The following is a 12005-nucleotide window of genomic DNA, read 5'->3' on the forward strand; positions in this document are numbered from 1 at the left end:
GTGTCCATTTCCATTCCCAAATAAACAAACCAAAAGCTCTTCTATGAATGGAGAGACATATGTATGAGGTAGAGGTGGGGAGTTGCTTAAAACAGCAGCCAGCCAAAATGTGTTAAGGGTCATTATGTGCACTAATTATAATTTGTGCCAATAACAGTTAAAATATAGTGAATACTTCTACAAGGCAGGTACCTTTACATTTCATCCACGAAATAGGCCTAAGAGTAGGTATTATTATTATTTCCACTTTGCATATATATATATATATTTATTTATTTTAAGTGGAAAAGAGAATGATCAATTAACTTCTCCATAGTTGCAAAGCTAGTGAGTTGTAGTACCAGGATTTGTGGGTCCTTGGGCAGTGGCTTTTCCCAACTTGGCTTTTAAAGAGCCAAAAAAGATCCAGTTCAATTCCTGGCTCTTTAGTATTGGTTAATAAATAACAATCCTCGTTCTTTCTCCAGGAACCAGTCTGAATCCAGATGGCCTCCTTACATAAAGGATAATGACTGCATACTAGAACTCTCACTCGACTAATACTGTCTCTCCCTACCTATTTTCACTGACATCTCAGCCAAACCCAAGGCAAGCTCTCAAAAAAAGGCACAGAGGCTACCATTCTAGAGTTTCGGAGCCCCTAAGAGAGCAAGAATGCAAATAGACTTTGCAAATAGACAAAGCATAGTATTGCTTTAGATCGAAAATGTCTGTTTGCTCATTCTGACTCCGATTCCCTGAGCCTAGAGGAACAAACACAACCTTTCCCCCTGGAAATCCCAAGGGGTCAGGTTCAGTCTGGTAAACAACACTGTTCTGGCACGTTGCAGAACAGGCAGCAGCGGGGGCTGAGACGGTCAGCAACAAATTCGAAGGAAGGAGGTTGAAATGCACCTGTACACCTGCCTAGTGACCTGGAAAAGTCAGATTGACAACTCCAGAGAGCGAGTGGAGGAGGCCGGGGTGGATGGGGTTGGGGGGGGGGCGCAATTCCCGCCTCCAGAGTGAGCAGAGTGAACTGGACACCTCTTCCATCTTTCCCCTCCTTGCGGGGATGCTGAGCCCCCGCGGGAAACGCAGAAAAGGACCATCGCCACTTTAAGTGACTCAGGAAGTGAAAGGAGGCCGCCTGATTGGGGGGAGGCGGGAGGCAAAGTGGAACCGGGGCGGCGCGGAGGTCCCGCGGCTCAGCGATCTCGTCGGGGGCAGCGGGAGGCCGAGCGGGCGGCGCGGCGCGGGGGCCGACGGGGGCGCGGGGAGGCCGCGCCGGAAGTGCCCCAACCGCGGGAGGAAGCGCAGCGGACGCCGAGCTGCCGAGCCGGCGGGGAGGCCCTTCGCTCCTCCGCCGGACGCGGGCTACCGGGAGCAGGCAGCAGCGGCCCCGAGGCTGCGGGACACAGCGCGGCCAGTCCCTGGGACGGGCCCGGCCTGGGGTGGAGGCCGCTCCGAGGCTAGACGGCGAGATCGGTAGCCCAGAAGCCCGGGCCGAGGCAGAGCCTCCACATGGCCTCCGGAGGGGGTGCGGCCTTCGAGGAGCTGCCGCACGACGGCACGTGTGATGAGTGCGAGCCCGACGAGGCTCCGGGGGCCGAGGAAGTGTGCCGAGAATGCGGCTTCTGCTACTGCCGCCACCACGCGGAGGCGCACGGGCAGAAGTTCCCCAGACACCATCTGGCCGAGTACGTTCACTGCGCTGCCCAGGCCTGGACCCCGGGAGCCCGCGGGGATGGGGCCGGGGAGGAAGCAGTCGAGGCCCCGGTGGAGAATGAGAAAGCCCTAGAAAACGAGGCGGGGGAAGGGATCGAGTCCGAGGAAGACAGTGAGCCCGAGGAAGAGAGCGAGACAGAGGAAGAGAGCGAGGACGAGAGCGAGGAAGACAGTGAGGAAGAAATGGAGGACGAGCAAGAGAGCGAAGCCGAGGAGGACAACCAGGAAGAAGGGGAATCTGAGGCCGAGGGAGAAACGGAGGCAGAAAGCGAGTTTGACCCCGAAATAGAAATGGAAGCAGAGAGAGTGGCCAAGAGGAAGTGTCCGGACCATGGGCTTGATTTGAGTACCTATTGCCAGGAAGACAAGCAGCTCATCTGTGTGCTCTGCCCAGTCATTGGGGCTCACCATGGCCACCACCTCTCCACCCTCGATGAAGCCTTCGAGGAACTAAGAGTAAGTATTAGTCATTCGGAGCATAGCCTCAGAGGTCAGGACACGTGGGTTTCAACTCACGTGGCCTTCCTGTAGCCATATTCACATTCACCATGTTCCTAGAAAGCTGGCCTGTTCAACTTGCTGGGAGCAGTGCTTAATGGCCCCTTTGTGATTGAACTCTTTTGAGAATCAGATGGAAGTTCTGGACTCTGACCTGAGAAAAATAAATGTATACGCAAAGTCTAGGGTACAGTGTCTGGAAAATGACAAGCCTCTGGTCTTTGGATGCCGTTCCTTGGGATTTTGACTCCATTTAAGCCAGTTCCCACAGCATCTCCATTGTTGAGACTAGTGCCTTGACTTAAGGTTCTTGATAAGGCAGTCATTTTGCCTACTTGAAAACGTAGCAAACCATAGTTTAGCCAGAGAACCGACGTATGTGGTTCCTCCGTAGTGAAGAGACTCCCTAAGGTTAGGTTTTGATGATAACTTTATGTGTGTTCCTGAGGTCCGGTTTAATTCTTCATCTTTGATGCTTGTTTGGAAAAGAGAATCAGAGAGTGAAGGCAAAATTCGTCTGGGAGTGGGGTTTCCCTGTCCTGTATCTTTTGCAGGAGGGCAGGGCCTTTATTTATCTTGAACCGTGCTGGTGTCCTGGAACAGTGTATGGAAATATTATAAATATTAATAAATATTTGTTGAATGAATGAATTTGAAGATGATTTGCCTTTTATTTATACTGTGGATGCTTACAATCAGTGAGAGAGACATCTGGAGTTAACCAGGCAGGAAAGTGAGTGATCAGTTCATTAGGTGATTAGTTCATTAGCTTATTGTCATTGTAACATCTTTTGTTTCTCTAAGCAACCTTGCAGTTGCTGCCACTGGGATAGCAAATACTTTGGTAAGGATATCTGCTATATTAGGATTTTCCCTCTTTTTTAAAATTGTAAAATGCACCAAGTGTATAAAAACATGCACAGTCTCACAACTGTAAAGCAAATACTGTTGGAACTTCCACCTAGATGAAGAAATAGATTATTAGTAGCACTATTGAAGCCCAATGCCCTTTTTATAATTTTCCAGTTACAGCCATCTCCCTTTCCCTTAGGTAGCCATTATCCTGACTTTTGTGGTGGTAATTTCCTTGCTTATCTTTATACTTTTACCACATTTATGCATTTCTAAACTTATTTGAACTTGACACAGTTGATACTGCTCTTGTATTGTTATCATGCATTCTTTTGGAATTTGCTTCATTCTTTCAACATTGTGTTTGTGAGATTCATCCAGTGGGTGACTGTTCATATTCATTGTTGTGTAGAATTCCATTTTATAAATAATGCACAAGTTACCTGTTCTGTCAAGGATGAATATCTGATTTCCAAATTCTGGAGCTTCTGATTATTGTAAATAGTGTTGATACAAGCATTCTTGTATATATCTCCTGCTGCACATCTACATACATTTAAATGGAATATCAACCTAGGAGTGTGATTGTTGGGTCACACACTATGCATATCTTCAATAATATTAGATGTTGCCAACTGTTTTCCAAAATTGTACCAATTTGCATTCCCATGAAGAGTGTAAGAGAGTTCCTTTTTCTCAGTATCTTCACCAATACTTGCTATTACAGAATTTTTAACTTTCGTCGGTCATATGGATATGTCATGGTTTCTTCTTGTTTAAAATTTAAAGCTATTTTGAATGTCCTTTGTGTTTTTCTTTTTTTTGCAAACTACTCATTCAGGTGTTTTGCTCATTTTTCATATGGGTTGTCTTTTTCTCATTAATTTACAGGAATTTATATACACACCCACACACATATATATAACTGACTTCTTTGTTTTATGGATTACAAATATCTTCTACTCTCTTTTTCTTTTCATTTTTTAAAAAATTGTGCCTTGAACAGAGAAGTTCTTCATTTTAAGTTGATAAACTTTATCAGTAACTTCCTTTATCATTAGTTCTTTTTGTGTCTTGTTCCACTTAGTATTGATTCTTTGGGTAGTGGAGGTGGCGGCTCAACTTCACTTTTCACCCTGGACAGATAGCCAGTTGCTCTAGCAGCATTTATCGAAAAGCCTTTCCTTTCTGTACTGATCTGCTGTGCCACCAGTCATCTATCAAATGCCTGTATGTGTGCGGTGTGTTTCTTGGCACTTCTGTTTTGTACCATTGATCTGTTCGTATATTCCTGCATGAGCAACATGTTTTCTTAGTTACCATAAGTTAGTAACATGTCTTAATATCTGGTAGAGCAAGTCTGTCCACTTGGTTCTTCTCAAAGAGTGTCTTAACCAGTCTTGACCTTTTGCATTTCTTAGAATCATACCACAAAGTCCTATATTAAAAATAAAAAGAGTCGGCAAGACTTTTTTTTTGTATTGTATTGAAATTATAAACTGATACAAGGAGAATTAATGCCATTACAAAATGAAGTCATCTGATCCATTTTTTTAGGTCTTTTACATTGCCTCACAATAAAGTTTTATAATTTTTTTTTTCTTGGAGATCTTATACATTACTGGGAAGTTTATTCATGGGTACTTACAGTTTTATAGTATTGTAAAAAATGTTTTTAATTTTCCCCCTAATTGTATATAGGAATATGATTAACTTTTATATACTGATTTTCATTTAAAGTGTCTTATGATTTTAATAGTAAACCTGTAAATGTATTCTACACACATTATCATATTATTTTCAAGAGGGACAGTTTTTGTTTCTTTTCAGTCCTTATGCTTGTTTTTTTTTTCCTCCTTGCCCTGATGCTGTGGATAGGCCCGCCAAATATAATGTTGAATAAAACTGATGGTAGGTATTTTTGCCTTGTTCTTAATTGAGGGATAATTCATAACATTTCACAAGTGTAGTATAACTTTTTTCCCACAGATATATTGCATCAGATTAGGAAAATTTCCCTTCTAGTCCAAGTTTAAGGGCTTTTCCTTAGTACTGAATGGATATTGAATTTTATCAAATGCTTTTTCTGCATCTGTCGCATGTTCATGTGATTTTACTCTTCTGCTGTGCTGATGTGATGAATTGCATTAATTGATATACTAAGTGATTTGAAAATCAGTATTATGTTCATATGTCTCAAAAACCTCTTTTTCACCTTTGGTAACTGCTTTTATTAGTTTTTTCACTTATTGTTCAAGTGTTTCTTTTTGCAAATACAGGTGTGTACATATATATAGTCTTATTTTCATCCTTTTTATTATAATATTTTTCAGTTAAAACAATCTACCGTTTCTGAGGTAAACTCAACTTGGTTTTGATGAAGTGTCCTTATGTTTTTGAATTTAACTTATTAATAATTTATGTAGGAGTTTTCATTTATATTTATGAGAGAAATTGGCTTGTAAATTTCCTTTCTTGTAATGTCCTCTTGAGATTTTGCTATCAAGGTTATGTTGGCTTCGTAGTATGAGTCAGGATGTATTGCTTCTCATATATTTTCTTCCTGTTTTAATCCTCTGGAAGTGTTTGTATAAGATTGGAATATTTCTTCCTAGAATGATTGATAAAACTGACCAGGAAAGCCATTTGCATCTGAAATGAGAGAGAGAAAGAATTTATTTTGTTATTCTTTTATGGTATTTTTGACTATGGATTCAATTTATTTGATGGTTATATGCCTATGTAGGTTGTCTATTTTCCTTTGAGTTAATTTCGATAAGTTACATTTTCCTAGAAGTTGGTCCATTTTGTTTACATTTTCAAATATGCTAGTATAGATTTATGAATCATATCCTCTTGTTATCTTTTTTTCATACTGTTGCTATCCGCTTTATTCCTTTAAGAATAGTAAGCATGTTGATTTATAGTCTGTCACTGATATTTCCAGTATGTGAAGACTTTGTAGATCTCTCTCTGCTAGCTATTGTTTTTGGTGGTGGTTTTCAGGTTTCATAATTTCCTTTTGTGCTTGTTATATTTGAGTAACTTTTCATTACCTTTAAAAAATTATTTTGGGGTATTTCCCAAGCGTTGGCATGAAGCTGGATTCTTCAAAAGAGGCTTTGAGTTTGCTTCTGCTAAGACCTAAGTGTACACTTGTTTAGGACCCCTGTATTGTTTTCCTTCCGTCACTCAGTTCTGTCCGACTCTGCGACCCCATGGACTGCAGTACGCAAGGCTTCACTGCAGTCACTATCTGCAGTGATTTTGGTGCCCAAGAAAATAAAATCTATCACTGTTTCCCCATCTATCTCTCATGAAGTGATGGGACCAGATGCCATGATCTTCATGTTTTGAATGTTGAGTTTTAAACCAGCTTTTTAACTCTCCTCTTTTGCCTTCATCAAGAGGCTCTTTAGTTCCTCTTCCCTTTCTGCCATAAGGGTAGTGTCTCCTGCATATCTGAGGTTACTGATATTTCTCCCGGCAATCTTGCTTCCAACTTGTGCTTCATTCAGCTTGGCATTTTGCATGATATACCCTGCATGTAAGTTAAGCGTGGTGACAATATACAGCCTTGACGTACTCCTTTCCCAATTTGGAACCAGTCTATTGTCCCATGTCTGGTTCTAACTGTTGCTTCTTGACCTGCATACAGGTTTCACAGGAGGCAGGTCAGGTGGTCTGGTATTCCCATCTCTCAGAATTTTCCACAGTTTGTTGTGATCCACATAGTCAAAGGCTTTAGCGTAGTCAGTGAAACAGAAGTAGATGTTTTTCTGGAACTCTTTTGCTTTATCTATGATCCAACGGATGTTTGCAATTTGATCTGTGGTTCCTCTGCCTTTCCTAAACCAGCTTGAACCTCTGAAAGTTCTCGGTTCATGTGCTCTTGAAGTGGCATCCCCCTCCCCCAACATCACTTTCTGCCTATAATCAAGTGCACATCCCAGTTTCTTGTGATCAGTAAATGTACTCAGATCAATAGAACTGTTTCTTATACTCTGCTTGTGTTAACATTGGAACAGTACTACTAAACCTTATTAGAATTTCACCAGTTTTTTCTCTGATGACCTCAGTGCCAGGGTCCTCTGGCCACATTGTAGTTTTTTGTTTTTGATCATGATAGTTTTGAGGAGTGCCAGTCAGGTATTTGGTAGACTGTCCCTCAGTTTGGATTTGTCTGATGTTTTTCTCATGGTGAAACTTGAATTGTGGGTTCTGGAGCAATAGAAATTCTCTTTTATGTTTTGCTTTCTTTAACTTAGTAGTATGTCTTGGAAATCACTCCATAGACCTCCCTATTTATTTATTTACTTAACTATTTCAGCTGAAAGTATTCCAATGAGTGTCAGTCATTAATTTTTTTTAGCTTTTTTAAAAAAATCATTTTTAATTGGAGGATAATCACTTTATAATATTGTGATGGTTTCTGCCATACGTCAACATGAATCAGCCATAGGTATACATATGTTCCTTCCCTTTTAAACCTCCTGGAATCTATAAAGATGGTATGATGGTTCTATATCCAGGGCAGGAAAGGAGATGCAGACATTAAATTCTTAATTTATGGTATTGTTTTTCAACTCTAGGGCACCTATTTGGCTCTTTTTTTTTAAAAAAAGATCCATTTCTCTTTATCTTTTGGGGTCTGATTCTTGATTATTTGCCATATTTTCATGATTCTTCATCTCTCATCATTTTTCATTCAATGTTAGACACTCTGTTTAAAAGAACTCTAGATACTAGAGTCATATTTTCCCCCCTCACAAAGGGCATACCATTTGCTCTGAAAGGCAGCTAGGAAGAGGGGCTGATCATTTCTACCTAGTAAAAATTTGAACTTGGTCAGAGCTTGATTGCAGCATTAATTAGTTTCATTTCACGTCTGGTTTCATATCTTTTGAAGACAGTGTACATTTACCTATTGACAAGAGAGTAGGTCTCTTAGAATAGTAAAAGTGTTTTGGCGTGATAATGGCTAGAGAAGAGAATCTTTGTTATACTGCACTTATTCTTTCACCAAATATTTACTGAGCATCAGCCAAGGGCGAGTACTTTCTAAGCGTTGGAAACATAGCAAGATGGAAAAAGTCTACTTCTGCTGGAGCATACATTATATTGGAAGAAAATAGAACAAATGGGCACATAAGCATGTAGTAAGTGATACAAAGGAAAAATGAAACAACATTATGGGTTTAGAGAGGGACAGAAGTATCCTAGTTCTGCCATTGGCTTTTAGACCCTGGACAAGTTACTTAACAGTTGGCTGTGTTTTTATATCTCTAAAATGGGTATAAAGTTAAGAAATAGTGTTTTGTGAGAGTAAAATAATCTAGTTTGTGATAAAACTTTAACAATGCTTAACAACTTTAACAATGCTTAACACATTGTTGCTGCCAAGTCGCTTCAGTCATGTCCGACTCTGTGCGACCCCAGAGACAGCAGCCCACCAGGCTCCCCCGTCCCTGGGATTCTCCAGGCAAGAACACCGGAGTGGGTTGCCATTTCCTTCTCCAATGCATGAAAGGGAAAAGTGTAAGTGAAGACGCTCAGTCGTGTCCGACCCTCAGCAACCCCATGGACTGCAGCCTTCCAGGCTCCTCCGTCCATGGGATTTTCCAGGCAAGAGTACTGGAGTGCGTTGCCTTCTCCAAACACATTGTAAGTGCTCTTTAAATGTTAGCTGTTGTCTTTGTTACTATTATAGGAGGAGTCTTGCTAAATGTATAAGTTTAGAGTTAAGAGGAATTTAAACAATATATGTTTTGAGATCTCAATGCCAGACTGGACCGTGAGTGGCTTATGTTGGCAGTAGAAGATCAAATTGTTGCCAAGGGCTAGAGTAAAGCAAACTTAAGAGTTGGCACGCCAGAATGGCCAGAAAACCAGGGAGATGGTAGAGCAAGAGGGGATCTAGGCAGAGGCAACCTGAAGGCTAAGCCAGAAGGACTAAGGCAAACACCTCGAAGGGATGAGTTTAACCCTTAATCTCTGAAATGACCTTTAAAGTCCTGCCTTTCCTCCTGTACTGTATTTCAGTTTGGCTCCAGAGGATTTGGTCTCCAAAGGATTCTATGGGCCCAAACTTGTATGGAGCCTGTGCTCCAGCTTTATCATAGAAATACAGTTACACAGTCCATATTATGACCTCTCATCTGGCTCAGAACATCTCATCTCAGATACGCAGGTTTCTCTTACTGTGACCATAGTTTCTTATTGTGAAAATAGGTCATGGAGTCTTAACAAAGGAGCTTGATCTGGTTCATGGATATTTTCATATGAAAATTATGTTGCCATGGGAATTTGCATTCATAGCTATAGTTAATGAATTGTTTTGGTTGAACAATGTAAGTGCAATTACATATATTCAGAACTCTAGACCAGCAAGTTAAAAAATTATTTTTAACATAACTTACAGTAGGGGAAATATAGTTTACATTGTGGTCTAGTTTACACACACACACACACACATACACATTTAACTGACACAAATGGAACACTGTTAACCTTACTGCATATGATATATTCTGCTCTGTTTCTCTTCTTTTCTGTCCAAAAAAAAACCTGAAGATTCTCCCAATAAATTGATTTCATTGCACACTAGTGGGTTAAGTTCTGTGGTTTGAAATGCACTTGTCTAGTTCATTCTAAGATCACCCGAAGAAAAGGTGGAGTCTTATAAAATGGCAAAGGGAGAAGTGATTGACAGACTCCAGCAAGTACTTATAAGCATCTGTGGGGTTTTTAACATTGCTTTGCTATGGACAGATCCAAAGGTTTTGAAGCCACTCCCTTTGTCCTTGGATGTGTCTTTAACTTGGATGGATATTAGGAGGGCAGAATATTTGGTTAAGTGGGAACAACTGCAGGGGGTAGCTCAGGGAGGGCACACTGGTAGCAGGTGGCTGGGAGGATTGGGGTGCATGCTCAGAACAGCTGGGGCTGGAGGGGCTGGAGGCGGGGTGTGCCACTGCTGCGTCTCCTGACGGCCGGTGGCTCTGCCCGTGCGGTCAGCTCCTAAGAAGCAGCTCTGGTAGGGAGGCAAAGGGTTGAATTTCTGCTGTAATGTCCCTATTTATAGTTTTATTCCTGACTGGATTTGGGGTATCTTCTAATAAAACCATAAAGCACTGGCTACACAGTCCTTCACTCAGTGTCATTTGTTTGTATGTGTGTGCTCAAGTTGTGTCTGACTCTTTGCAACCCCATGAACTGTAGCCTGCCAGGCTCCTCTGTCCATGGCATTTCCAGGCAAGAATACTGGAGTGGGTTGCCATTTTCTTCTCCAGGGATCTTCCTGACCCAGGGATAGAACCAACGTTTCTTGCATCTTCTGCATTGGCAGGTGGATTCTTTACCACTGCACCACCTGGGAAACCATTTATTTGTATAGAATAAGACACAAGAAGACAAAAGCTAAGACTAAGGTGAAAGGGGATTCAGCACTCACGGTGGGTGGAACTTCATTAGAGGAGCCTAGAGGGCTTCTGCAGGGTTAAGTGCAGGGGAAAAGCCATCAAATTTTGTTAAGGGTATGACTCTTCCCCCAATCTTTATTATTAAAATTACACTTATAATCTAAGAAGAAAAAAGGTAGAGGTGACCTTGGGGTATTGGAAGGACAGCGAAAAGGCCATTATGGAATGAAAGAGGAGTAGGAAGTAGGTTAACAAGACAGTGTGTTTCTCACCTTGTTGCCACATTTTGGAATCACCTGTGGAGTGGGATTCTTTAGAAAATAGCTATGATTGGCCTCACCCCAGCCTAAAATAAAAATCTTTGGGAATGGTTAGGTATTTTGTAGAATGTCTTTCTTTGGGGATTTGTCACCTCTTCATCTCATAGTTAGACTGGAGTTACTGGTTTGTAGAAGGAAGACCATGGAATTAAGGGTACATAGTGTCAAGGGGACTCTTGTGAGAAACAGTCCAGACTTTGTTCGCACTCTCTCCCAGGAAGTGCCCTCTTTTTCTCTGCCCCAATCTTTCAATCAGAATAGAATGGATTTGGAGAAGGCAATGGCACCCCACTCCAGTACTCTGGCCTGGAAAATCCCATGGACGGAAGAGCCTGGTGGGCTGCAGTCCATGGGATGGCAAAGAGTCAGACACAACTGAGCGACTTCACTTTCACTTTTCACTTTCATGCATTGAAGAAGGAAGTGGCAACCCACTCCAGTGTTCTTGCCTGGAAAATCCCATGGATGGGGGAGCCTGGTGGGCTGCTGTCTATGGGGTCACACAGAGTTAGACACGACTGAAGCAACTTAGCAGCAGCAGCAGCAGCAGAATGGATTAATAGACATATTGTGCTATCAGGTGATTACTTTTCAGGGTAAGTTTGCTGATGTAGTAGGTATGTAATTCTTAAGCCACGCTGGGGATAAAGGACTATGTGCCTGTGGTGTCACCTTTTCTTGACACAGCCCACAAATGGAGGTTGCCCTGTCTGTCCACTGATAACATCCACCTTTTCTCTTCCCATGCATCTGACCCACAGTTGAGAAGCTAGAGATCTGTTGGTGTTGGTGTGTCTTCCGCTTGAAGTTACAGTTCAGTCTGGGATAATTGGCTCAGCTTCACACTCTTGTTTCTGTTGTGTGTTTGAATATCCAGAGCCAGAGGCTAAACCTGTCATGTGGCAGGAAGGAGCACAGATGCTCATGACCTCTCGGAAGAGGAGGCAGCACAAAGAAGGGGTGAAGCAAATACTTTAGTCCAGATATGTGGGGTAGAGATGAGAATCTTGCCTGTGTGTGTGTGTGTGTGTGTGTGAGTGACTATGCTAGGGGTCAAGCCAACATGATACCAGGATAAAAAAAAATCAATATTGATGCCCTTTACAGATATCAGAAATTAATCAAGAATGAAAAAAATAAAACCAAGCAAGCAAAAGCTTCCAAATACACTGTGGTAAATCCATAATTTATGGCAAATAACTATATG

General features: G+C 41.8%; 1 protein-coding gene across 5 annotated transcripts in view; it reads left to right on the forward strand.

Annotated features, from left to right (window-relative positions):
• Positions 1-1232: 1232 nt before the first annotated feature.
• The window catches only part of TRIM44 (tripartite motif containing 44), a 113972-nt gene continuing 103199 nt past the window's right edge, over positions 1233-12005 (forward strand). For 2 of the 5 annotated variants that reach the window (XM_070804044.1, XM_070804046.1), the window contains exon 1: positions 1240-2163. In XM_070804044.1, the coding sequence (XP_070660145.1) occupies positions 1504-2163 (660 nt within the window). In that variant the 5' untranslated portion in view covers positions 1240-1503. Of the gene's footprint in view, positions 2164-12005 lie in introns of all 5 variants that reach the window. The other 3 variants (XM_070804043.1, XM_070804042.1, XM_070804045.1) reach the window with 3 other exon arrangements.

This window comes from Bos indicus, chromosome 15 (assembly GCF_029378745.1).
Source record: "Bos indicus isolate NIAB-ARS_2022 breed Sahiwal x Tharparkar chromosome 15, NIAB-ARS_B.indTharparkar_mat_pri_1.0, whole genome shotgun sequence".
Classification (NCBI taxonomy): Eukaryota; Metazoa; Chordata; class Mammalia; order Artiodactyla; family Bovidae; genus Bos; species Bos indicus.